Raw genomic sequence first — 27,296 nt, 5'->3', positions numbered from 1 at the left:
AGAGTGAGGGGGGGGGGTATTGTGAGACACGGAGGAGTAGGGAGATGGTGGGAAGGATGGAACAGCGTGGTGGGCCAGGGGCATGGCGAGAGGGGAGCGTGTTAGCCTAGCGGCGTGTCCTTTCCACGCGACACTGTCACAGAGGCAGTCTGGACCCAGTTCAGAGCCTTTGCACTTTGCTGGAGAGCAGGCCCCTTGGAGGAAAAGCTGTGTGTTGAGGGGTTGCAGGCGGTGGGGGAGGTGGGGGGGTGGGTGTGGGGGCGGTCTCATACCCCTATCTCATCAGTCCCGAGGGGGACCTGTTTTTTTAACATCAAAATGTTGCAGATCCCCTCCCACATGCTAGTTTGACCTCTTTGAATAGCCAAAATAATCATCAAATATTTAATGAGTCTCACCTCTTTGCTAGGCATGCAGTGAACAGAAATGGCCCTCGCCTCATAGAATGCATGATTTAATTGAGGGGATAAACATTAATTAAATAATTCCATGAATAACCGATTGGCTGAAACTATGGCCAGTGCTAAGAGGAAGAGAGCATGGGTACAGTCAGGAGGTGACTGAGAAACACACCAGGTTTTTGAAGACCTTCAGCAGCGCTTTTAATTGACCCTGTCTTATTTATCACACCATCCCCACTGACCTGGAGGAATAGGAAAAAGAGCAGTAACAACAGCTCCCATTTAGTGGGCCTTAAGCTGACAGCCCACCTATCTAACCCTCATGGCACCTTTCTGGCATACTGATTTTTACGGTGCCCATTGACAGATGTGGAAAATAGGCTCAGGGAGCCGAAGCCCAGGGTCCTAACTAGCTCATTCGGTCTGCAGACAATGCTAGGGGTGCATATGGACAGGCAGGTGTTGCAACAAGTGTATCACCCTCTAGGCTCCGCAGCCCAGTGGGGGCCCCCAGTCTGGTGTGTGGATGGGGATAAGGTAAGACAGCAGGGTGCCTGGCAGCACCAGCCATTCCCTGGGTGGGCCAGTGGCATGGCGAGCGGGGAGCGTGGAGCTGGCCTCTGGGAAGTGGGAGAGTCTTCCCATCCCGCCTAGAGAATCAGGAATTGGGCCAACTCTGATGCTCCGATGAAATCTTCTGAGCCTGAACATCAGTTTCTGGTGTTCACACTGGTGGTCAGAGCCGCCACCCTTTGCCTGTCTCTCCCAGACGCTGGCCACCGCTGCCACAACAGGAGGCCTGGGTGCCCTCTGTGCTCCAGGTTTTGCAGAGATAGACTCATTTCCACGCCAAGGTGAAGGCTGGGGGCAGGCGTCTTGCTGGTCACTCATTCTGCTTGGGGCTCATGGGTAGTGTCCCAGGGGGTGTGCCAAAGTCCGTGAGAAACCAATGTTTGATGGTCATGGGTCCTCCCTTTGTCCACCGGGACCCCTTCATTCTCAGAGGCCCAGGGGATGCTGCCTGCTTGTACTGACTTGTGATTGAAGCCCTTCCCCACAGGATACCAAAGCTCACTTCTTTGTCTTTCAAACCAGTGGGGGCTGGGAGGAGTGACAGGTTCTGAGATACTTGTAAGAATCCAGGTGTAAGGACAAGTCCCTGGACAGTGCTCACCCCAGGCTGGGGCTGGCATTCCTCTCTCCCCGTGGCATGGCTGCTCAGAGAAAACGTGCAAGCGTCATGCCACTTTTGATAAGACTATGTCTAAAATTTATGATACAGATATCTAAGCTCTAAAACAGAGGGTCCTGAGCATAACTTAACTTTATCTTGATGACTCAATGTCAACATTATGAATGTTCATTATCATACACTGCATTTTAGGTTTTCACCTCCTCCCTCCAAGTTCATCTATCAAATGTCACTGCTGACATGTGTATGCTTCTAGACACCCCCACCTGCCCATCACTTTGATGATGCTAATGTGCTGAGCTGATGTATGTAGCCTTGTGGGTTAGCTGCAGGTTCTGCAGGCAGACAGCCTGGGAAAGTTACGAGACCTCCATTACATTATCTGGATAATAGGGATGGTGAGAGCATTGCTTAAAAGCTGACTTTATTTTTTATAACAGTTTTAAGTTCACACAAAATTGAGTGGAAAGCACAGAGTGTTCCCATATACCCTTTGCCACCCACACGTGCTCAACTTCTCCCACTCTCAACTTCTACACCAGAGTGATGGGAGTATTTATCTCAGAGAGTTGTTTTAAGGATTAATGAGATAATATATATATAAAACACCTAGTACAATGCCAGGCACATAATAAATCTCCATATATGTAGCTATCATCATCATCATCATAATCATCGTTACCATTAATAATAACAATTGTGTGCTCTACAAGAAAAAGATTAAAAAGTGATGGTTATTAAGGTCTTAAGGATTAATGTGAGTGGCTTTTGTGTGAGGATCTGGTGAAAGTGATTTGGGGCAAGGCCAGATGCCTTCTTAACACCCCTCTGTGCTTGGGTCTGTGTCCAGGCAGCAGAAGGTCTGGCTTTTGGAGAAGCGGAGCAGGATCAAGCTTCACCCGTCTCGAGAAGTAGCTTAGTAGCATGGATTGTGCTCAACACATGCCTCTCCTAAAGAGTCTGAGGATAGGTACCTTGAGGCTTATAACGGTGCTTTTCTAATCCTTTGTGAATATGCTATGAGCTGACTGCCTGTGGGCTTGTGAAGAAAAAAGCGGAATAGACAAGGTCTGGTGTGTAGGCCAGATAAGTAAGGTTGAAGGTAGGTAGGATCCACGGTGTATCTTTAGCTCTGACGCCCTGACCAGGGGAAAGAGCAGCCGAGAGGCTTCAGCACCACGGACAGCTCCCTGGTCAGCGGCTTCTCTTGGCATGGCTTTCCTTGCTGTGGTCTCCTACAGATCTCACTAAGCCAACTGCCCCATAACACAGCAGGACTCTGCCTTTCTGCCTGCCTGGAAGGAAATTAGGGGTCTTATGCCCCTTTGGCATCCTTGGGTACATATGTGGGGGACAAGAAGGGCTTCAGATGTGCTGGGAGCTGATCTCTTGCCGTTTCAATCCCTTAAGTTCCATTTTTCTTCTGAGAAACTCTGGAGACCAACACTCAGACAGGGTCTGGACTGCTCTGCAGATGTAGAGACAATGGGCATGGTCTTTGGTAAAAGAAAATTTCCCCTTGGAGGTCAGGAAAGAGAAGAGTATGGATGATCCAGGGACTCCATGATACTCCGTGGGTCTCCTCAGAGGACCACTCCTGCTATAGACTTCAGTCAGAAGTCTGTTCTGGCATTAGCTGCCCTGTGCATTGGCCAGGGTCCCCAAGTTTTCTTGCAGAAGCTCAGACCGGCATCTTGGTCACTTGCCCTTAGTGGAGCCCCCTCCCCAAGCACAGCCTAGATTCTACTTGCCCAGCCCTGTTGCCTCCTCTTTGGTTCTCTCTCTTCCTAAACCACATTGAATCATGTCCATTTTTCTCCTGGTCATTAGCAAGGAGAAGCCAAAGAGTCTTCCCTGAGAGTTTAGACGAGTTTAACCAAGAATAACCATATGTATGCAGGATGACCTGCATGTTGTGCAGTGCATGCATCCCTCAAAATATTCTAAATCTGCCCTATGTTAAGGCAGCCCGGTGAAGAGCAGTGTGCTAGATGGTGTGGGTAGACCCAGCTGCAGAATGGCTTCCCTGAGCTCTGGCACCAGGCCGTGATAGTGTAAGTAATTGCCCTGTGAAACACATTGCTGCATCAGGAGGAGACCAATTTACCAAATGTCATTTTGCTAAAAGCCATTTTGCCAAATGTCAATTCACTGAATGGCCAATTTGTCAAATGACCAATTCATCACGTTGACTTACTTCCTTTAACTATTTGGTGTGAGTTGACTGGTTTGCATTTTGTCTTTATTACAGCATTTTAAGGACTGTGCCATTTGTCTCTGCCCTGCTCTTGGCATTTGAACTATTGCAAAACCACCCCTGTGCCTTCCTGGGACTGCAGGGAGCTGGGGCTGGGACACCCAATCAATCCTCAAAGGCTGCTGAGAAGACAAATGGGAAATCATCCACCTAAAACCAAATTGGTAAAGAAAATAAAGAAATTTAGCAAATTGACCCTTTGGAGAACCGGCTGATCTGTGACTCGGAAGGGGTCCGTGGGCCTCCTTTGGGGATGTGAGTGAAGGTCTTGGCTCCCATCCTGAGGCTTCCCCTTAATGGGGACGTGAGGAAGCCACACATGCTTGGTTTTAGAACCAGGAAAGGACACGCCTCTCTCAAGCTTGTGCTCATCTGTGGATTTGGTAATTGTAGCACATCAGCCTCCACAGCCCCCTGCGGCTGGGAGAAGCCCGGGGCCCATCTGTCGCAGATGCAAAGGCTTTCCTACATAGGAGGTGCTTCTTTCTCTTGTTCAATGTTTCTACCTATTTTTGTGTTTTTTTTTAAAACTCTTCTTCTGGTTCCTGTTATCTTATTCCATTTTATAATATATCCTTAAAATTGCCTAATGCCTTCCTGAAACAAGGCAGTAAGGGAATTCAGAACCACCATGAAGGCTGTTACACCCTTGGCCTGTTTCTCTCACGCCTGCGCTGGGTCCCCCAAGGTCCTCGCCCCTCCAGCCTCAGCACTCAGCCCACCCACTTGACCTCGAGGTCTGTCTCTGGAGCAGGGCAGCTCACTAGCTCTTCAGGGAGATGTGGACCCCGAACACGCTGTGTTCGAGACAGACCTGGGAGATGCAGCACGTTCGCCGGCGCGGTCAGAATGCGCAGGGACCCCCGTGCCTGCTTTCCCACCTCTGAGTCTGCTTGAAGTTGGTCCCCCCCCCCTCCCGGTTCTTGCCACGATGGGGTGGGCATTGTTTCCGCCAGGCGGTCCTCGGGGCAGTTTCCCCTCGGCCTGGGTATTTCCTCGCTGCTTAGAATTGGGAGGCCCCTGTTCTCCTGGGTTTTGTCACCTCGGAAGATTTCCCCCCTTTGTCTCCTCCTTCACTGGGGGGTCGGGGAGGGAGGGCACTGGCATTTGTCACATGCCTACAAAGCACCACACTGAAACCGCTGCTTTACCTGTTTTTAAAGACCTTTCATCGTCCTATAACTTCTGTACAGAAGGGTGTGACTTTTCTGCATGTTATGTATTTTCATATATAGAACTCGCTGAATTTTCACAAAGTGTACACACTCATGTAACCAGCAGCCGGTCAAGAAGGAAACCATCGCACCACCCAGGAGTCCCATGGACCCCCTTCCAGTCATTAATCCCCGCCCCCCTGCAAGGGTAACGGTGATCCTGACTTCTACTAGCATGGATCCGGTTGGCCTGTTTTTGTGCTTTATATAAATGGCACACATGGTATTTAATCTCACCGTAACCCAGCCAGAAGGAGCTGTGATTAGCCCTCCTTTACACGTGAGCAAGCAGACTCAGAGAGGTTGAGTAACGTACGCAGGGTCACACAGTCAGTAAAACCCAGGCTTGTCTGGTTCCAAAGCTCTTGTTCCTTCCTCTACATCTTGATTCTTCCTCCTGCTACACCGCAATCCCTTGCCTCCACCCCTATGTGTCTGGGCTGGGAATCTCTGAAGTCACTGATGCTCACAACTCATAGGTGTCTAGGATGAGAGCCTTGTCTGCCCCAGTGCCTATACGCTCAGCACCCAGCAGAATGCCTGGGCTTTGTGGGGGTGCAGTGATCAAATACAGTGAAGGTCTTGCCTGGCACTCAGATTAAGAGGAGCCTGCATTCCCCTGACCCCCTGACCACTGGCTTATTCATCCAGCCTATTGTCATCATGCTCTTGCCATGGTGGCTGAGGCCAGTGCCTGCTGGTTGTGTTTCCTGTTTGTCCCCGAGCCACTCGCTCCTGCCTCTGAGCAGCTCTCCTGGGCAGGGCCCCGTGGTTGCTTTGCAGGGTGCGTGCAGCTCATCTGATATCTCTATCCTGGGACCTGATTGCAGTCATGCTTGGTAGCTGCATAAGAAACAGCCCGCGTTGAGGAAATGTTACCCGGGGTGGTTTTATGGCGTGGTGTGATTCAAGGCTGCTTGATGTCTCTTCCTAATGAGGTTTCTGCAACATTAACTCTGCAGGGCTGGAGGCAGGGGGTGGCCACAGGAGGAGGCGTGGCTCCGGGCCAAATGGTGGGATGGGGAGGGAGGGAGGGCATCTCTCCAGCCAGCTGCCTGGCACTGTCCATTTCTCCCGCAAAGCTCAAGTCCCACCATCCGTGGTGTCAGCCTGCAAAACCACCTACAGGAGTTCGGACACAAGGAGTTCCCAGGGAGGAGGTTGGATGTTCAACATTTAAAAAATATCTCAAGACCTCACAGAGCATGTGTGAGCTTTAATTCCATGGATCGTATAACCAGCCTAAGAGAACAGAGGCGGTGGAGGAGAGGGGACAGAGGTGGACCGCCCAGCAATTAGTACGAGTAGTTTGAAGCCTTCCCATCAAAACAATTGATTGTCACCTACCGTGTGCCAGACAGTCTTCTGGCTACTTTCACATACCTTCGTTTATTTACTCCTTTTACGAGCTTATGCTGCAAATGGGGAAATTGAGGCACAAAGAGGCAACCGGTGGGGCTGAGCTTGCTTTTGAACCCAGGCCACCTGGCTCTTCTCCCAGACCGTCTCCTGCCTGGCCAGTATCTGTCCTCACGGAGGCCTCCTTTGAGGATGCTGGCTTATCTGGTGGCCCGCCATTTACTCCAGGTGGCCTGACTCTGGCTGTCAGGGGAGCAGAGGAGAGGGAGTCAGGAGGGCACACAATGATCAGCAAGGGGACCCTGGTCCCTTCCCAGGAGGAACAGCAGGGTTGGGTCCCAAGAGCTAAGGAAACTGGGCCTGTGGCTGTTGGGACCAGCTCCCCTCCCCCCGACCAGTGTGTGCCTTTGGCACTATTCCCTGGTCTCTTCTGCACACACCCACCCCCTGGCCACAACCCAAACTTGACTTCTGAAGGTGATGAAACAAACGCACTCACAGGAGAAACACACTGAGAACCAGCCACTTTAAGTTGTCGCATGTCTCTCCTGGGAGCCCCTAAGGTTTACGAGTGGATAAAACCCCAGGCCCTGCATTGAGGTTGGAGCTCTAGGCTGCACAGTTCAGGTCCCTATCACCAAAGAACTCGCCTTCAAGAAGTTGCCTTGAAGGTGATCTAGAGACAGGTGCACACACATGCTGTCCACCCGCACAGGTAGAGCTGGGGCACCTGGATGCCATCCTGTGGGCTGGGGAGGGCAGGGCAGCGAGGGATTACTTTCTCTCCTGGTGGGAGCGGGGCATTTGAGGGGAGGCTTGAAGGACAGGCAGAGAGAAGGGAGGGTCTCATCAGACCCCAGGAGCACCTCAGAGGGTGTGCACCCTGGCATCCCACCCAGGGGGTACCGCCAACCTCTCCCCTGAAAGTGCATCCTGTAGCTCCTGGCCCGGAGCTGGTCACCACAGCCTGGTTCTCACCAACGCCTTCTCAGGCAGAGTCCCGCTGCCCCAACCCCAGCAGGAATGTAGGGAGGGCATTGGTGCTAATGTAGCAGCCACCACTGCTCCCCCTCCTGTGAGGGCCGCCTCTGTTTCCCATGAAGGTGGGCAGTGGCCCGCCACGGGTGGCAGGTGAGAGGCTGTTCTTCCCTCTCTCCACCCACTGGGGTTGTCTGTGTCCAAGTCTCTCCCTCCCCGCCCCGCTCCCCCCCCACCCCTCCCCAGGAATAGTATAGGAGTCAGGGCCTCAGCTCCCTGCTTTGAAATCCTGGCTGGAACAGGGATTATAACCCAGTTTGTTTGAGCCCTGGCTGGGGACAAGAAACATTTGCAAACTTCCCTCTGTGCGATGCAGCACTTCTCAAACCTTAATATGCTAAAATGCAGATTCTGAGTCAGTAGTGGGGCCAGAAAGCCCATATTTCTGACCAAGTCCCAGGTGACTCAATGCTGCTGGTCCAGGTGCCAGAGTCGTGGGTGCTGAGTCACCTGCTCTGGGGTCCTGGGCGACGCTCACTGGCAGCAGCAATGTCAGGCTGCCATGCTGGGTGCCCAGCGTGAGGCATATCGAGTGTAACTTAATCCTCCTGACTCAGTGGGATGCCAGCTTTGTTGAAAGGGGAGATGGAGGTGCAGGTTGCATCCCACATCACCAGTGGCTGGGGTTGGAGCCAGCCTTGAGCTGCCCCCTCCTGGTTCCCAGTCCTAGATTTTTCACCACCACTCCACCCGCCTCCGCCCCCACATACACTGTAAAGACAATTAGACAGTTATCGCATAAAGACAATTCTAAGATATGAGCAATGGTCTGGTCAGTGTGGCTCAGTGGTTGAATATAGACATATGAACCAGGAGGTCACGGTTTGATTCCTGGTCAGGGCACATGCCCAGGGTGTGGGCTTGATCCCCGGTGGAATGGGGGGGGGGGGGGGCATGCAGGAGGCAGCTGATCAATGATTTTCTCCCATCATTGCTGTTTATATATATCTCTCTCCCCCTCTCCCATCCTCTCTCTGATATAAAATATATACATATATATAGATATATGAGTAATGGCAGCCGACTCTGTCAGCTCTACTGAGGATGCCACACAGTCTCAGTTAAGCCCCACCACACCACGATTATTCTCACTTTACAGAGGGGAGACTGAGGCTCCAGGGGCTGGGAAACTTGCATGGGGCCCCTGGCAGGGGGTACATGGCCAGCTTTGTACCCCGGGCCGAGTCCTTAATCCTACAGTCTCAGGACAAGGAAGTCCCAGGTGAGGTGGCCTGGAACAGTGGAGCCACAGTGGTTCCTTCCCAGCCAGGCCCTATATTGGGGGGTCAGGGTAGCCAGGGGGAGGAGGGGACAGGCCTGACTACCGTGTGGCTTGTGAGGCAGACAGAGCTGGCCCTGAGCTGTCCGCAGTGCGGAGGCCGTGCAGGCGGCAGGAACCCCGGGCCGAGCCTGGCCTTGGCGGGTGCCCAGCAGCCCCGGGCTGAGTTCCCCGCTGATCCGCTTAGAGGCCTGTCTGCCAGCAGGGTCCAATCCGGTTAGAGCGTGAAGGGGGATTAGCAGTGAGAACATGGGGTCCCGACCTCAGCTTGCCAGCCCCCGCCTCCCCAGCCCTGGCAGAGGCTGGAAGGGTTGGCAGAGTGTTCGGGAAGAGGGTCAGTAGGAGCCGGGTGCCTGGGGTGGTGCCCAGCTCAGAGTGTGGGCCCGGCTGCCCCCTTCTCTTCGGGGGAAGGGCCCTGGCTAGGGTCTCGAGTGTTCCCAGGCTCAGGACCCCTGATCTTGGGGGGTGGGGTTCAGGCTGGGGATCTCGCCCGCAGACCCCTTACTGCAAGCCCCCAGAGTGCACTGCCAGGGGCTCCCGCTCCCTTTCTCCCCCGAAGAGTCAGTCACTCTCCTTCCCCAGGGGCTGCCCACACCTCCCTGCGGGTGCCGCTGGTGCCACCGCGGAACCACCCTAGGACAGCCGGTTGCTAATGTTCCGTAAGGACGTGTGACAGGAAGGGCAGGGGTGATTATAACAACGCAGACAACAACAAGCGTTTCTCCAGCGCTTCCCTCCCTCTCAGAGCCCTCATCGCTAAGGGTTTCTCCTCTCAGCCGCGCGGCCTGTCCTGACTCCTCGCGTGAGTCAGGAAAATGCAGAGGGATGGGGCGGGAGAATCGTGTAAGCGTCCACTTTGGTCCAATTCAGCTACACATCACGGCGCCCCTGCAAAGTGCCAGGCCCAGGGAGACAGTGGGAAGCAAAAACAGACAGTGTCTGACCTTGGGGGAGATGGATGCTAATGAACCCAAAATCAGTGTTTCATTGTATTCCACACACCAGTATTTCATTACAATTCTGGATTAGTGCCGAGGCGGAAAAGCACGAGGGACTTGGAAACCTCCAGCAAGAGGGAGCGGTCAGGGGCGGTGTTTGTAGACGGAGGTGTGAAGGATGAATAGAGGTTTACTGGGTGGACAGTGGAGGAATATTCCGGGCAGGGGAACGGCAGGGCAAAGGTCCTGTGGCAGGAGGATCTGAGGAACCGAAGGGGCATCAGCATAAGTGAAGGAGCAGGCAGGGGCAACACACAGCGCCTCTCTCTCACTTTAGACCCTGAAAGGTGGGTGCTACTTCTCACCCCCATTTTGTTGATAAGAAAACTGAGGCCGAAGGAGTTAAACGACTCGCCTATGACCGTATGATTTGAGAGGGCGAGTCAGGGCCTGTTGAACCCCCGTCGTTATTGTGACACTCAGCTGTGGGCTCGCTCCCTCATACCCTGGCCTCCTAGCGTGTGCTTCCCGGGCCGGCTGTGTCAGCATCCCCTGGGAACGGTGAGCGGCCCAGGGCCCCGTTCTCTCTCCAGGCCTGTCCTTGCTCTGGGAGTCTGCTTTTCGCTGTCCTGCCTGGGCCTTCCTTCTGAGCCTGTCTGTGCCCTTCTCTTACCCCTGGCCGGGACCAGGCCAGCAGCTGCTGTCCTTCCAGCTCCAGACTCTCCCTCCTCCAGGATGGCCTCTCAGTGTCTCTCGTTCTGCCCGGACACCCCCTGGTCACACTCCTCACGTCAGGACCTGTGACAAGGTCACCAAGTTTGAGAAAGATGCAGGAGGCTCAAGGCTAGGAAAACGTGATGGGAAAAGATGTACATCGCACCTTTTAGGTTTCCAGGCCAACTGGGTGAAAATGGAGATGAGAAACTTTATTTAAATGGTTTGGGAAACACAACAATTGTTGACCAAATAGGACATCAACTGGGGCAAAAAAATAAATAAAAAAATAGGGTGCTGGTGGTGGATAGCTTTGTTTTGGGTTGCGATATAGCTGAGGACATCCAAGTCCAGGGAAGGCTTCTGGCGCCCCCTAGAGGGAAAACTGAGAACAATAGAACCTTAGGAAAGCGTTGGGCAGACTGTTTAAGGCAGGACAAAAGCCAGCGTTTCTTAAATTTTGCCAAATGAAGGAAAAAGGACAGAAGCTTAAATACATGAACTCAATCGTCTCCAAAGCATGGTATGGTATGTATTTTTATTCCCATTTCACAAATAGAGAAACCATAGCTCTCAGACGCATAACTTCCTGCGGCTCATGGCTGGTTAAGGGTAGAGACAGGAATTGAACCTAGGGCTTTCTCATTGCAGAGTCAGCCTCTTTCCACCCCCACCCCCTCCTGCTACCAGCATGCTGCATTTTTCTCAGGTTTCCAAGGCTCCCCTGTTTTCCTCAGTTTCCTTTACTCATTTAAACAATGTGTGCTGCTCACGGCTGTGGCCTCGCCTGGGGCTGGGCCTGAGGTCCCCAGGTCAGCTCAGCTCTGCTCCCACCCCTGGACCCTCACCTCCTGCGCTGGCTCTTGGTGTATTGCTGTGTACAAAGGGGCAGCGTCTTTCCTCTGTAAGCTTTGGTGCCCCAGAGCGATGTCTAAAAAACCGTCAGATACACCCATCTCTGCTCTAACCTGTCATTTTCTCTGGCCTGCAAGGCTTTTGCCTGCTAACACCTATCCCCACCGTCTCCCGGCAAACCCAGCTGCTCCTAGAGCATGCCAGAGTCCACCACCATGTCTCCTGACGGCATAGACTGCTCCTGCCCCTCCCTCCCCACTTAGCTCCTTGTGTGAGTTTTTAGGGAATTGCTTTTGCTGAACTGTACTTTGATGTGATGCTATTATAAGAAGCAGACACTTGAAATCCATTTATTATAAGGATCTAGTGTTATTGATTAGGCCACATTGTCACTTTTAATAAAGACCCCTGGGGAAATTCTTGTCTCATCTTAAGTGCCCCAAATAGCTATCCTTTGCAACTGGTCCCTTCAAATGTATACATATATTGAGGATGCTATCAACTGACGGGTTTCCCCTCTACGCACGGGCTCCCAGAAAGCCTAGCGCCCATGCCCCGCCTGGACCTGGCAGGGGCGTGGGTCACCTGGTGCTGCATTCTTGGCATCTACCATTGATTTTCCTTCTTCTCTTTGTCCCACTTTTCACTCCTGCTCTCTTGCTGTTTTATAAATCCCTATAAGCCACCTCAAAGCCTTTCTGGAACACGGTTGGCCTAAATCAATAAACTAATCGATACAAATAGAAAATCTTCCTTGCAGGGTTGTGGTGAGGATTAAATGGAATAATGGATGTGAGTGCAGCCCAGAGTTCCCTCCCAGGCTTGGTCGAAGGGCTAGCTGCCAGCTGGGGCCACGTCGAGGGTCCCGCTGGAGGTTTCCACCCCAGTGCAGCCTCCATCTTCCTTGGTCTGTAGACGTCTCTTGGCCACTGCCCTTCCTGCCTTTGTCTTGCCCTCACCACATGTGCTCTGCTCCCTGTGGGGAGGAGCAGGAGGGTAGCTGTGTCTGTTCTCTCTCGTCCCACTCCTCTCAGAAGTCATACAGTCAGCAACGGGCCCCCTTTCCTCCCCGTCTCCCTGGGATCTCAGATGCCCTAAGAGCCTCACTTGCCATGCCTTGGAGTAGTTGGCATGTGGGGGGCATGCACTGGTGAGGAGACTAAGAGATGATCCGGTCCAGCCTCTGCATTTGACAAATGAGGAAACTGAGGTCCAAAGAGGGAAGTGATGGAGCCACGTCCCTAACACATTTCAGCTCCTTCGTGCCAAGTCTAAGCATCGTGCTGCTCTCCTCAAAAGCTCACAGGGGATCCTCATGCCTCAGGTCAGGACAGCTTCTAAACCCTCTCCTGCGTCCTTTCCACAAAGCACCCCTGTTTTGGTCATTGGTTGTTGTGTAGCCAAGTACATCAACATAGAGTGGCCCAAAAGAACAATAAACATCGGCTGTCTCACAGTTTCTATAGGTGGCTGGGTGGTTCTTGCTTGGGGTCTTTCACGAGCTTGCAGTCATGATGTGGGTTGGGGCTGTGTCTTAGTCTGTTTGGGCTGCTGTGATAAGCGTTCCATAAATTGGGCAGCTTATCACAGTTCTAGAAGACGAGAAGTCCAGGATCCCGGTGCCAACAGATACAGTGTTTGGTGAGGATTTGCTCCTGGCTGGGTCCTCACGTGGCGGGAGGGGCCGAGGAGCTCTCTCAGAACTCTTTTATGAGAGCACTAACCCCATTCACAGAGGGCTCGTCCTTCATGACCTAAGCACCCCCTAAAGCCCCCACTTCCTAATGCCGTCGCATTGGGCATGAGGATTTCAACACCTGAATTTGGGGGCGGGGACACAGGCATGGAGACCGCAGCCGGCAGCAGCATCTGCAAGCGTGCTGAGGCTGGAGGACCCACTCCCATGAGGACTCGCCCTCATGGCTGGCAAACCGGTGCTGGCTGCTGGCTGGAGGCCTCAGCGCCCCTGCATGTGGGCCTCTGCTTGTGTCCCGATGGCATTGTGGCCGGCTTCTCCCAGGGAGAGTGATCTGAGAGAGAGTGAAGAGGGAGCTGCGTAAAAGGGTCTTTTATGATCTAGTCTCCGAAATTGCCCGTCACTTCTGTCATATTCTCTTCTTTAGGAGTGAGGTCCTAAATCCCACCCACAGTTAAGGGGAGAATTAAGCTCCATCTTTTGAAGAATTTGTGGACACCTTTTAAAACCACCACGAAGCTCCCGTCGGCACAGCCCAGCCATGTCAGACTGAGTGCTGCTGCCCCAGCCCACTGCCTTGCTCTTTCCTGCCTCTGGGCTTTTGCACACGCTGTTCCCTCTGTTTAGAATGTGCTTCCCTCATTTCCCTTTCCTGTCTGGTAAACTCTGACTTACTTTCCAGGACCTGCTTCAGAGTTCCTCTCCTCCCCCCCAGGTAGAGCTGGTCACTTGCTTCTCTGAGCTTGCTCATCTCTCTGGAAACACTGCCCTTCCCATGATGATTGCAGGCGGGAGTGTAAGTCTTTGTAGTATCCCCGGCAGGTGGTCCGCTCTCCCCACACAGGCTGAATGAGGGAATGGAGATTCCGTTCTCTGCTTTTCCGTGTGTCCTCCGAGGACTCTGTGCATTGCGTGACCTCTGCTTGCGTGAGCCCAGCCGTCACTGAGCATGTTGGGGCTCCATCAAGGCCAGTTTGGTTCCATGTGGGGCTCCCGCGTCTGCCTTGGCCCTGGTTACTGTGACCATGAGCCCTGAGTGCGGGCCACCTCATTGGCCTCTGTGGCTTGCTCCCAGGGAAGTAATTTACCTGTTAGATTACTCTGCCCAGCATCCCATGGAAGAAGAGGGAGGAAACAAGCCCACAGACCAAGGGAACAATAGAGCCAGCATGGGCGGTGCGGCCATGGTAGTAATTACTTGCCTAACACGAGGAAGCTGTGCTGGCCCATAGACACCCAGCCAGGAGGTGGGAGCTGGGACTGAGCCGGCCTTCCTGGGCTCAGGGCCATGGCACTCTGCTGTGGAGTTTCTGTTTGGTTGTCTCAGCAGAAAAACCCAGACAGAAGGATGGAAGCCCCACTAGTTCAGGGGACAGTGGCAGCGGGGGGTCGGGGGTGGGGTGGCATGTTCCCAGGGCTCACAGTGGAGCCTGGGGCTCATGTGGTGAATGGCTGATGGGAAGGAGATGGTTGAGGCCTGAGGGCCTGGCCCAGGAGAAGGGTCGAGGGGTCTGGGGGCTGCCTGACATTGAGTCCCACGTCAGGACAGTCATCCCTGGCTGCGGTGTCTGATGCAGGGCTCTCTGCAGACTGCCTGGGTCCCCGTCCTGGTCAACCAGGGTAAATGTTTAGGTTATTTTGGGTAAAATATTTAGGTTACCTCCTCTGCAAAGTGGGAGATGGTTCCCCCTCCAGGCCTGCTGTGCAAGGGGAAGCTCGGGGACCTGACTTCCCGGGTTCACCTTCTGAGGCCACCACCTGCCAGCTGTGTTCTCTTAAAGAAGCTGCTTAACTTCTCTGAGCCTCCCTTCCCTCTTTGTGAAATGGGGACGGGCATAGCCTTTTCCCACGGTCAGTGTGAGGGGCAGGTGCACTCACACACGGGAGATGCTGGGCTGTATGGCTCGGGGGGGACGTGCTCAGAACACGATGGCAGTTCGTCCCACTGCCTTGGGAAGGGAAGGGACATTTGTAAAGGTCTGTAGTGAAGAGGTTGAGAGAGGGATGGAGAAACAGGTGGACGGTGCCAGAGGCCCAGTCTTGCAGAGGAGCTGGAGGAAGGGTCCAGAGCTGGCCTAGGCTCGCACAGGCCAGAGATTTGCAATGCCTCCTCCCTCACATCAGGACATTAATGGGGGGCGGTGATGAAATCCTCAGTGATCCTGCCCTCCGAGCCACAGGGCAGGGTCGTGGCCCTGCAGCCCCGAGGCCAGCGTACCCCAGTCCCCGTGTGGGCCCAGGTCTGTGTGGTGGCTCTGTTGCCTGCTGTCCTGAGAGTGAGGGATCTGGAGTCAGACCCAGCCTGGAATTCAGGACCTGGGGGCCACCTCCTGGCGGGTTACCTGGGGCCAAAGGTGCTTTCTTACAGAACGTGAGCCTTCGGTGCACTCACCACAGATCCCAGGGTGGCTGTGGGCCCCTCGAGAAGCCCGCCTCTCCTTTGCCATTGCCTTTGCATCCCTGGAGGGTGCCACAGAGGCTGAGTTGACCTCTGTGTGTGTGTGTGGGGGGGGAGGCAGGTTGGGGTCTGGCAGAGCTGGTCACCCATGCCTCAAGCTTCTCCCTCCAGCTGCAACCCGTTTGCCCAGAGAATGAGAGGTGGCTGGGCACCGAGCTCCAGCTCATTCATTCATTCATTCATTCAAATGCTTACCAGGGAGGAGCTTTTGTGTGTCAGGCACGGTCCCAGGGGCCGGGATGCCGCTGTGACAGGTCCCACTGTCTGGCCCCCTCCGCTCCCTGCCTCGTCAGGGCTCCTGGAGAAGCCTCTACTGACCAGTGTTTCTCCCTCCGGCTCAACCCTCACAGGGACCTGAGTGAGAACGCCATCCAGGCTGTCCCCAGGAAGGCTTTCCGTGGAGCGACAGACCTCAAAAACCTGTGAGTACAGGCCTGGGGCGGAGGGGGACGGGGGCCACAGGGCCACCCCTGCAGTGTTCTCGTGGGTCTCCCCGAGCCCTGGTGTCCAGGCAGCCAAGGAGCTGGCCTGGTCTGAGGCGGCAGTGCCAACATGGTTTCCGGGAACAGTCTGGAGTGGGAGGAGACGGGCAGCCTTGGAGGGCTGTGGGCTGCTGGGGTGATGTTCTCGGTCCACTTGAACGGACAGTCTCCGTGCCCTTGCCCTTCGGGAGGCTGGGGAGCTAGGCTTGAACCTCCTCTTTCAGGCGCTCACTGGATAAGCTGCTGCAAGTCCGTTAGCTCCCGGAGCCTCGCTGTACTGTGTTGTGAAATGAGGATGTCACACCCCCTTCACAGGCTTGTTCTGAGGTTTAAACGAGACGCGGCAAATGCCTGGGGTGCTTGTCTCTCCCGACACCCCCCGGGCCCCCACCCGTGCCTGTAGCAGCCATTGGTGATTGATCACCGCGTTCTTTCCCAAGGAGCCCGGGTCCCGGCTTCAGTGTGTTCTGAGGGCGGCCACAGCGAGGCAGCCCCCTGGGCCCTGGGGCTGGGCTCTGCCGCGGGCTCCGGCCGCCATGGCTTCTGTGACAGACTCACTCCCCAGCTGCCAGCACCTTCTAGGTGGTCTCCACAAGGGGTGGGGGCCTGCGCCCCAGGAGAGAGGCCAGGTTAGGTAGAGGAATCGAAGAGAACTCTTATTGACATTTATCGTTTTAACAAAAAAAAATAAGGAATCATTTAAGCTCTTACTACCTACTGTTTGGAGGGACACATGTGTACTGAACAAAGGATGGGCCAGGCCCTTTTAGAAGAAAGCGGAATGGAGTGCTTGGTAACGATGTGTGGACGCTGCTCTCAGCGACGGGCCGTCCTCTTCACACCCTGCCTGTGCTTCACAGACAGCTGGACAAGAACCAGATCAGCTGCATCGAGGAGGGCGCTTTCCGGGCTCTGCGGGGGCTGGAGGTGCTGTAAGTGACACACGGGAGGGAAGTGGAGGGGCAAGTCCGGCCGGCGGGGGACTCAGGCAGCGGGTGTGTGGGGGGGCGGGCTCAGGCAGCGGGCGGGGGGCTCAGGCAGCGGGTTGAGGGCTCAGGCAGCGGGCGTGGGGGCCTCGAGATCACAGGAGGCAGGAGACTTGGGAGGCGTTGCAGGGCTCCAGGACGCATGCTCGTGGGGTCATCGTGCCCACAGGAGCATGACCCATGTTTACCTGCTCACGAGGACACCCAGGGCCATGGCGGCATCTTCCAGGAGCTTCCACACAGGCTGTCTAACCCCGCCCTTCTTTAAGCCAGCCACGCCTGCGCCTGCCCCTCTCCTGGCTCCTTCTCCCGGACTCCCGGCCTGGAGGCTGTGGTGCAGCTGCCTCCTGATCACTGCCGCTGCTCAGGGCTTTCCCTGACTGACCGCGGCTCTGTGTCTCTTTCCCTGACTGACCACAGCTCTGTGTCTCTTTCCCTGACCGTGGCTCTGTGTCTCTTTCCCTGACTGACCGCGGCTCTGTGTCTCTTTCCCTGACCATGGCTCTGTGTCTCGTGCTCTTTGGCATAGGCCCCGCCCCTACCCCCCCCCCCCCCCTGCCCCCGGTCCAGCCCAGAGCTGGCCCAGCTTGAGGGTGGGCCGTGGAACAGTGTGAGGGTCTGCCTGTTGGTCAGGGAGAAGCCCTGCTCTCCCTCCCACGTAAGCTCCTGCTGGACAGACGCTAACGGACTCTGGTTTTCCCACCAGGACCCTGAACAACAACAACATCACCACCATCCCCGTGTCCAGCTTCAACCACATGCCCAAGCTGCGGACCTTGTGAGTCAGCCTGGGTGGCCGGGAGGACAGCCCCAAGCCGGCGGTGCCCGGCAGTGGGGAACGGGGCGCAGGCTCCCACAGGCAGGGGAGCGGGCTCCTTCTTGCAGCCCCAGTGGCCAGCCAGGGTGGGCTAATTGGGGTTGGGGTCAGAGGAGGTAATCTGAAAAGAAAGGAGGCTGAGTGTCATTTATATTTGATTTTTCCTTGGAAAACCAATGATTTCTTTTTGTGCTTGAAAATGAGTTATGTGACTTGGGTCAGTGGGTCTGTCTGAGTTCAGGGAGGTGAATCGACATGAGCCAGGCAAAATCCAGTCCAGGTGTGCCCTGAGCATGCTGGGAGGGAAGGGGCAGCGGCTGGGAGTTGCCTGCTGCTGCCCACAGTCCCCAGGGTGGAGCTGCGGGCTGACTGCGCATGGACTGTGCTTGGTCAAGTGCAGTATGGGGCTCGGCCCCTCCTGGGTAGAGGGTTCCCACTCTTTGGCAAGAGTCTGGGGGCCCCAGGTGGGTTGTGAGCGTCCCTGTCCCCCTGCAGCCGCCTGCACTCCAACCACCTGTTCTGCGACTGCCACCTGGCCTGGCTCTCGCAATGGCTGAGGCAGCGGCCAACCATCGGGCTCTTCACCCAGTGCTCGGGCCCCGCCGGCCTGCGTGGCCTCAACGTGGCCGAGGTCCAGAAGAGCGAGTTCAGCTGCTCAGGTGGGTGCAGGCCCAACTGCCCATCTCCACTGCCCATCACCTGCCTCTTGCTGCCTCCCCCCATCACTCCCCCCATTACTTCCTGTCACCACCACACATTGACATCTGGCACATTCATCACCTCCTGTCCTCCTCCATCGCCTTCTAGACCACCCACCATCTCCTTCTGCACCCATTTTCTGTTCCCATCCACCACCTGTCTCTAGTCATCACCTCCTTTCTTTACCCATCACGTTCTGTCTTTATCTGTCACCTCCTGTGTCCACCCATCTCCCCCTGCTGTCCATCCATTATCTCCTCTTCTCACCCATAGCCCCTTGTCTCCACATATCACCTCTTGCCTTCACTCCTTTGTCCCTCCTGCCACAGCCATCTTCCCTTCCTGTTCCCCCACTACCTCCTCCCACATTGTCGCTTTCTGTCCCCCCTCTTGTCCCTCCCCCCTCTGCTCCCCTCCCCTCCTACCCCTTGCCTCCTCCCATGCCACCCTTCCCTCCTGTGACGGCCTTGTCTGAAAAGTCATTGAACTGGCCCATCCAGCCTCAGCTGTGAGAGCCCCCGCCTGCCCACCCCACTTCCTTTCTAGCCCCTTCCATCTCCATATGCAGCCAGAAGGCCCTGAAAGGACCCCCACGTCTGGGCAGGTCACTGCTGCCTGGTGCTCAGCAGCCCCTGGGAGAGTCCAAGCTGTCCTCAAGCTCGGCGAGGCCGGGGAAGGGTCATCTCAGCCGCCCCCTGCCGCCCTTTGGCCTTGCCACTCAGTGTGTCCCAGCTGGGCCCGCCTGGGCCCCTTCCTGGAGCAGGTGCCTCCCACCCCAGCCTTCTCACAGGCTGGGCCTATTGGCACCCCCTCCCGCCTTGTCGTTGCCTGACCGCAGGCACACGGACTATGCGGTCACGGTTTCTGACCCTGTCCCAGCACGTTGCCTGTGCTTGGCACAGAGAGGTGCTCAAGAAAGGCTTGCTGAGTGCGTGAACGGTTCAGATTCCCAACAGAGGATGGGGCTGCCCATTTCTCCCAAACCAGTGACTGAGCCTGCCAGCCGGTTAGAGCTCTGAGAGAGAAGCGTCTACTGGGCCCGGCTGCCTCTCCCCCGTGTGAGGCTCCCCTCCCCTCCCCCACAGCATTGGCAGCACCGGGGCTGCTCCTGAGCACTGCTGAGCTGAGGGCTGCGGGGTGTGTATGTGTGTGTGTGTGTGTGTGTGTGTGTCTGTGTACAAGAATATGAGTGTGGCTCAGTGGTTGAGCGTCAACCTATGAACCAGGAGGTCATGGTTAGATTCCCAGTCAAGACATATGCCCTGGTTCTAGGCTTGATTTCCGGTAGGGAGCGTGCAAGAGGCAGCTGATCAATGATTCTTTCTCACCATTGATGTTTCTCTCTCTCTCTCCCTCTCCCTACCTCTCTGAAATCAATATATATACACACATGTACATATGTGTGTGTGTGTGTGTGAATGTGAGGGTGCATGTGGAGAGAATGCATGACTGTATGTGTGAGTTTGTGCGTGTGTGAGTGGATGACTGTGAGTTTGTGTGTGTGTGAGCATGTGAGTGTGTGACTATGACTGTGAGTGTGAGTGTGTGTACAGGAGTGTGAGTGTATGAGCGTGTGCGCGTGTGTGCACACCTGGGTATGCACTCATGTGTGAGGAGCGCCAGGCTGATGCACCCCTCTGAGTAACTGCAGCTGCCCCAGGTTTTAGGAGGAGGAGTGGATACTTCGCTGGGACAATTATTTTGAAATGAAACCTTTTTCTCTGCATTTGAATACCTTGGTTTCTATATTCAGGCATCCCCTCCCCCTTTTCTCCCCCCGGGTCTGTTCCCCTGGCGACCCCTCTCCTGAGAAGGTGTTGCCACAATTTGCCAGAGGTCCTCATGCCTTTGTCTTTTCTGATCTTGGCGCCGACTCTTCAGGGGAGCCAAGCAAAGGTTAGAGGTTAAATCGCTGGTGGGAGTATAAATTGGCTCAGCCACTTCGCACAACTGTTCAGCAGAATCTACGAAAGCCCAGCATATGTCTACCCGTGACCCTGCAACTCCTGCTAGGTGTGTGCATATGCTCTGCCAACACGCATGTCCAAAAATATCCCTCTGTTCAGTCACTGCGGCAGTGACTCACACACACACACACACACACACACACACACACACACGTCCAAAAATGTTCACAGCAGCTCAGAGTTGGAGACACCTCACATGTCCACCAACAAGAGAGTGGATTAACTAATTATGACTCATCTATGCAATAGAATACTAGTCATAGTTAAAAAACAACAACAAACACCTCCTGATACAGACACAAGGTCAAAGATTTTATATGGAGCAAACGAAGCCAGACATGAGAACCTACTGTCTGATTTTGTTATGTGAAGTCCACCAACTGGCAGAACAAACCTTTAGTGCTGGGTCTCAGAACAATGGTTACCTTGGGGAAAGGGGAGACGAGCCTTCGTGGGTGATAGAAATGTTACATATTTGGGGGACAGTTCTGTGGGCATATTCATAAGTAGAAATCAGCCAGCTATACACTTAAGACAATACCCTGTATATAACTTGTACTTCAGTTACAGTCATTCATCAGACACTGGGCTTCATCCTAGTTTCAGCACCTATCAGCTGTGTGAGTTTCCACAAATTAATTAATATCGAGGACTCTGTCTTCCCACCTGTAAAATGGGCACAATAATATCATGCTCCTCCAAGGTTGAGCAGTAAGATTAAAGGAGATACCACATGTACAACACTTACCACCGCATGTGACATGGAGTAAGTGCTAGGCAAGCGGAGTCCTTGTCATCCTGTGATGATGGACGAGGAGACGTAGACTCAAAAGCGCTGAGTGACTTGGACGAGAACCTGTGGCTTCAGGATTCCGGCTAGGATTTCCTGGCATCGGCATCACACTTCCGCGCAGCACAGTCAGGTCGAGATTCAAGTTCAGCAAACATCTAGCAAGGTCCTCTCTGTGCCAGGTGCCCACAAGGTTACACAGGAGTTCTTGGTGATCTCTGGTTCATCCTCATCCAGAGAAACACCACGTGCCCCGTCCCTACTCCTCAGTCTGTATCTCAGGAGGGAGGTGCTGACGCGGGACACCCTGAGGTCACAGCCCACTGTTTCCGCAGGCCAGGGGGAGGCAGGGCACGTGCCCTCTTGCACCCTCTCCTCCGGCTCCTGCCCGGCCATGTGCTCCTGCAGCAACGGCATTGTGGACTGCCGTGGCAAAGGTCTCACCGCCATCCCTGCCAACCTGCCCGAGACCATGACGGAGATGTGAGTACAGGGCAGGACCGGCACGGGGCCAGGCTCTGGGGCGGGGCCAGGCTCTGGGGCGGGGCCAGGCTCTGGTGGTCCAGGGAAGAGCCGGAGTGATGCCACCCAAGGGCTTGCTTCAAGGTCCCTCGGTGCCGATGGGGAAGTCGGTGCTTGGCTGGCCGGGCTCTCTGCCCAGGCTGGGCAGTGCTGGAGGGTGGGTAGAGGGTGCTCCTCTGTGGTCCATCTGTCCAACCAGCTGGGTGTCTGCTGGGACTGGTTTCTCAGTATTAGCATCCTCTGTGGGCCCCTTTCAGCCATGGCAGCCGGGGATAATGGAGCTCACACCTGCCTGTGCCCGCCCGCCCACCCCAGACAGTGGTTGGGAGCAGGACACGGGGACAAAGGGCATGGTTAGGCAGGTGAGCCCAGCAGGCAGCAGCCCAGACTGGGCGACCTGACCGGGGGGCCTCCTCTGTGCTCTCTACCCGCAGCCGCCTGGAGCTCAACGGGATCAAGTCCATTCCCCCGGGAGCCTTCTCTCCCTACAGAAAGCTGCGGAGGATGTGAGCGCCTCCCACGGCTTCCCGAGAGTCAGCAGGGGCGGAAGGGAGACCCCGGACCTGGCAGGCCACAGCCCCGGGCAGGCCCTGCCTCTGCCTCTGGGCGAGCTGCTGCCTGGCGGTCCTGCCCCTGAGGTGGCTCATCTGTGACGTGGGATGGCAGTGGTGTGACCTCCTTGCAGGCTTGTCCTGAGGCCTAAATGTTGAGCCCGCGTCTGGCATATGGCCAGACTATCATCCTTCCATTTCAGCGTGGGCACCAATAGGAGGCGCCATGGACATAAGAGGGGATGTTGGGGACAGCTGGGAGGTGGGGGAAAGCTGTCAGAACAGACCAAGGCTGGAGCGTCCCATCCGTGCATGACCTGGGACTGCATGGGGGACAGTGGCTGTGGGTTTTCCTGATGGTGGGAGAAGGGGCCCCTCACTTTTCTAATTTCGAAGCAGCCCCTGCCCCTCCCATGGCATCTGGGAGGGGCAGGGGACCGGGCCCAGCGTGGTGGCCGCTGAGGGATTCAGCCGCCCTCTCTCTTACTCACTGTGCAGAGACCTGAGCAACAACCAGATCGCAGAGATCGCACCCGATGCCTTCCAGGGCCTCCGCTCCCTGAACTCACTGTGAGTAGCAGTGCCAAGGCTCCTGCCGGGGTCCAGGGTGTCCCCCAAGGAGGCCGGCAGGGCCGGAAGCCCCTCCGGTGGGTGCTGGAGAGAGAGCACAGCCCCGACCCTCCCGGCCTCAACGGGTCTCCCTTCGGCTGCAAAGTCCAGGGTCGCTATGCCCAGCATCCCCTTCCCCGCTGGTGGACCCTCTGCAGCTGGGAGAGGAGGAGAGACTCAAGGACTGAGTGCGTGGAAAATCAGGCAGAGCTGTTGCCCTGCTCTCCCCACCACAGTGGGGATTTTCCCAGCATGCTTTGTGGCAGTCATGGGACTGGGCCCAGCGTTCCTGTTGGCCCTGCCTCCCCACAGAGGCCCAGCACGCCATGCTCCTGAGCCTTCCCCAGGTCACCTACAACGGAGCACCCACCAGCTCCAGCGGTGACGTCTGCCACACCTGTGGCTTCCGTCCCCAACAAGCTCTGATCCCAAGTTGTGGGGAGGATGCGGAGGAAGCCTTTTCCTCCACCTCTCTCCAGCATTTCCCTTTCTCCAGGGTTCACTGGGTGGGGTGGGGGTCTGTGAATCTACAAACGTGCAGCATCAACATTTTATCTCGGAAAAATAAAAATTAAATTTAGCAGCACCAAATAAATAAATAATTAATTAACTCAGGAAATGTTACTTTCTCTCTTTTTCCAAGAACCCCTGCTTGTCCCGCCCCCCCAACCCCCCGCCCCCATGTTCACCAAGCCCCTCACTCTCTGAGGTCCACGGCACGTTGTCTATGCAGAGTGCGCCTCCCCTTGGCGGGGGCCTTGTGCCACTCTTAGCAACGGTGTTTTCCCTGTCCCCCACCCCCCACCCCCAGGCAGCATGGACACAAGCCTCAGGAAGATGAGGGTGCTGGGGAGTGGAGCGGGCTGCACCCCGTCTCTGAGTGCCTTTTGTGGGCACCCTTTCCTCCTGGCGTGGGGTCCGAGGCAGGGACCCTTGTGAATGGCGCCGCTTAGGGTGCGCAGTGTACGACTGCTGCCTGGCTGTACGTGGGCCGCTGTCGTGGGCGGAGATCAGGGCCCGGAGGGGCCTGCCAAAATGCAGGCTCTTCCTCTGAGCAGCGAATGGGTCTCCTTCTCAGTTGGACGTGTCGGGAACGTCTAAGTGGGCTCCTGTTCTTAACTCCCTGCACCCACTCCTGCCCCCTCACGCCTTTCTCCACACAGCATTATTAACCGGTCAATAATTAAGCCGCATTACTAGCATTTTGGATTAATCATTAACTGGTTAATTTTCACGTTTTCTTTGATCACAAAATCCACATTACTAACCAGTTAGTAATTAATCCGCATTACTAGCCGGTTAATGATTAATCTGCTTTATTAACCGGTTACTAATCAATCCACATTAACCGGTTAATAATGCAGATTAATCATTAACCGGCTAATAATATGGATTAATTACTAACTGGTTAGTAATGTGGATTTTGTGATCAAAGAAAACATGAAAATTTCAAGAGAAACATCAAAAGTGCTTTATTCAAAATAATGTCTATCGCTAGCACTTTTCTTCCAAATAAAATAATGAGTTAAAAACTTCCCACAAATGCTCTTTTTTTGGCACGAAATTTGACATTTTTAAGTGTCAAGATGCTAACATCTTCAGAAAATTTGACATATGAAGTTTTGAAGCTTGTTGTCAATACAACAAAATAGCATACATATCAAAGCACATACATATCAACATATGTGTAACCCCATCTATTGAAAAAAAATCCGCATCATTAACAGGTACACCTAGTAAGAACAGGGGACTCTTTCTTAATCACTCTACTGCCATCTGCTGGCCATTTGTTATAACAAACCTCCTACGGTGGCACCCAGCCTGGTGGGCTGTCCTCTAACTCTCCCCTTCTGCTGCCTTTTCTCCAGGGTCCTCTATGGGAACAAGATCACAGACCTCCCCCGGGGTGTGTTTGGAGGCCTGTACAACCTACAGCTCCTGTAAGGACCCATCGGATGGTTGCTTGGGTGGGGCCCTGGGAGGGAGCCAGTATTCCTCTGGCCTTCCGGTCTGGCCTTTTCGACCTCTTCGGGATGTGGGACTCACTGGAGGCAAGGAGCTTGGAGGATGGCAGAGGTAGTGGGGCTGTGAGAGGCTTTGGGGCTCTGCAGAGGCCAGAGAGGCTACGCGGACCGATGGCAGGAGGCCTGAATGAGAGGCTGCTGCGATGCAGGCTGGCCCTGAGGAGGTCAGCATGGCTGAGGAGCGCTACCCACCACCGGGGTCACCCAGGCCAGCTCAGCCTCCTCGAACCGTGCGAGTCCAAGCAAGGGCTCTCTCTCAGGACCCAAGAGGCATGGCGCCCATCTCAGCTGCCGGGGACCCCGCGGGACTCTAGGACGGAGGAGGAGCCTCCCCATGGCCTTTGGGAGGTGGCTTTGCCCCTGTGCTCTCTGGTTTCCGGGAATGCCAGGGGCCCCTCTAGCAGTTCCTGAAAGAGAGAAGCGTGGGTGGCTAAGCTGGTCCCTGTGCACGGAGGTGGCAGGCAGAGGTCTCCACTCCTCTGCGTGGAGTGGGCACCCAGAGGGCCAGATCCCCGGTGCCCGCTTGGCGCCCAGGAAGGTGTTCAGGACGTGTCGGTGAGTCTGATGCTGTGCCTTCCCCTCACCACGTGGCCCTGGCTCTGCCCACAGGCTCCTGAATGCCAACAAGATCAACTGCATCCGGCCGGACGCCTTCCAGGACCTGCAGAACCTCTCGCTTCTCTCCCTGTACGACAACAAGATCCAGAGCCTCGCCAAGGGCACCTTCACCTCCCTGCGGGCCATCCAGACCCTGTGAGTGCCCTCTGCCCCCCCCCCTCCGCCCAGCAGGTGGATCTAGGGGGAGGTAACAGCCTCCTGGCACAAGCAACGAGCTGTCTTGACCTGTGCCCTTTTCTCACCAGAATCATTTCTTAGGGAGGAAAGAGCACAGGCACAGGGTTAGACAATCCTGGGTTCAAACCCCTGCTATGCCTCATATTGGCTGTGTGACTCTGGGCAAGTTAACTTGCTTCTCTGGGCCTCAGTTTACTTATTCATAAAATGAGGATATCATCTTCATAAGGTTGTTCTGAGATTAAAGGGGATGTTTGTATAGAGCTTAGCATATTGTAAATGCTTCTTAAATGCTGGCTACAGTTAATAATAATAGTAATAATAATAATGTCCATTGATTCCAAGACACATGTTGTTTCCACATTAACAGCTCTGAAATTGGGGTGCATTGCAACATGGACGGCATATCATTTAATTGACATTTTGTTCTTTTTTAATAATACATAAAATAAAAGTACATCTTGCAATTGATAATGTCTTAAATCAGATAAAATCTAGTAATGGCAATGATGATTAAAAATTAGAGAGCAATGGCACTAGGAATTTGTTTTAATCTTTTGTTATAGAATACTAGTGGTCCAGTGCATGAAATTTATGCACAGAGCGGGGGAGGGGGGTCCCTCAGCCCAGCCTGCACCCTCTCCAATTAGGGACCCCTTGGGGGATGTCCGACTGCCGGTTTAGGCAGCCATTGGTTCCTCACACTTCACCCAGATTTGGTTCTGATTGGTCGGTTTCTATGCCAGTCAGCATCTCTGGGCCTATCAATGGGGCCTGATCAGAAAGGCGGGGCTGATCAGCAGCCCCGGTGGAGGCCTGGAGAGAAATGGAAGCACAGCTGCTGGCCAGACTGGGAGAGAAAGAGAGAGGCAAGTGCTGATCAAAAGCTGCCACAGAGGCAACGGATCAGTCCCTGCTTCTCTCTTCAGGACTCTCTCTGGCCCTGATTCACAGCCCCCTCAGCAGTCAGTGCTGCAACCCAGCACTGACTGCAGGACTGACTTCCGGTTGGTCAAGCCTTGGTCCTTACTGGTCGTTACGACCCAGGGTTTTTATATATTAGGATTACAAGCATATTAAAGGTGGTACTTTGACCTGCCCAGTACTCATCACCCAGCTTAACTCAGGGCCAGTCCCCTTTCAACTACACTTCACCTCTTCCCTGCCTCCCAGGCATCATTTATCATCTATCACTTACCACTTCGTACATAGGTATAAAAGGCAAGGACTCTAAAAACACAACCACATCACTATTGTTATATCTTAAAAATTTAAAAATTAATCCCTGGATATCGTCAAATATCTCATTACTGAATTTCCAAGTGTCTCAGACACGTGACACGATTTTAAAGGCAATTGGTTGGAATCAGGATTTAAATTAGGACTGTGCAATACAATCGGCTGGTCTTGGTTGATGCATCACTTCAGTTTTTAATCTATCGGTGTCCTCCCCACTCCCTTGTTCCTTGCGGTTTGTGTGCTGCGTGTACTGCCTTGTTGGTTCCGTGGAGTTTCCCGCTGTGTGGACTTCCCTGGTTGTATTCCCCATGGCGTAGTTTCACACACTCTGTCCTGAGCACAGACATTTGCATCTAGGAGTTTGGCCAGGTTCTGATATTTTTGCCCTTTATTTTTTGGGCAAAATGACTTCAT

General features: G+C 54.6%; 1 protein-coding gene across 1 annotated transcript in view; it reads left to right on the top strand.

Annotated features, from left to right (window-relative positions):
• Positions 1–27,296, top strand: part of SLIT1 (slit guidance ligand 1) — a 151,414-nt gene that overhangs the window by 84,970 nt on the left and 39,148 nt on the right. The window contains exons 5-13 of the mRNA XM_008144125.3: positions 15,752–15,823; positions 16,744–16,815; positions 17,576–17,647; positions 18,182–18,345; positions 21,478–21,625; positions 22,099–22,170; positions 22,714–22,785; positions 24,693–24,764; positions 25,458–25,601. Of these exons, the coding sequence (XP_008142347.2) occupies positions 15,752–15,823; positions 16,744–16,815; positions 17,576–17,647; positions 18,182–18,345; positions 21,478–21,625; positions 22,099–22,170; positions 22,714–22,785; positions 24,693–24,764; positions 25,458–25,601 (888 nt within the window). The remainder of the gene's footprint in view (positions 1–15,751; positions 15,824–16,743; positions 16,816–17,575; positions 17,648–18,181; positions 18,346–21,477; positions 21,626–22,098; positions 22,171–22,713; positions 22,786–24,692; positions 24,765–25,457; positions 25,602–27,296) is intronic.

This window comes from Eptesicus fuscus, chromosome 17 (assembly GCF_027574615.1).
Source record: "Eptesicus fuscus isolate TK198812 chromosome 17, DD_ASM_mEF_20220401, whole genome shotgun sequence".
In the NCBI taxonomy this organism is placed as follows: domain Eukaryota; kingdom Metazoa; phylum Chordata; class Mammalia; order Chiroptera; family Vespertilionidae; genus Eptesicus; species Eptesicus fuscus.
Note: the sequence above shows the minus strand (reverse complement) of the source record. Positions and strands in the feature narration are given on the sequence as shown.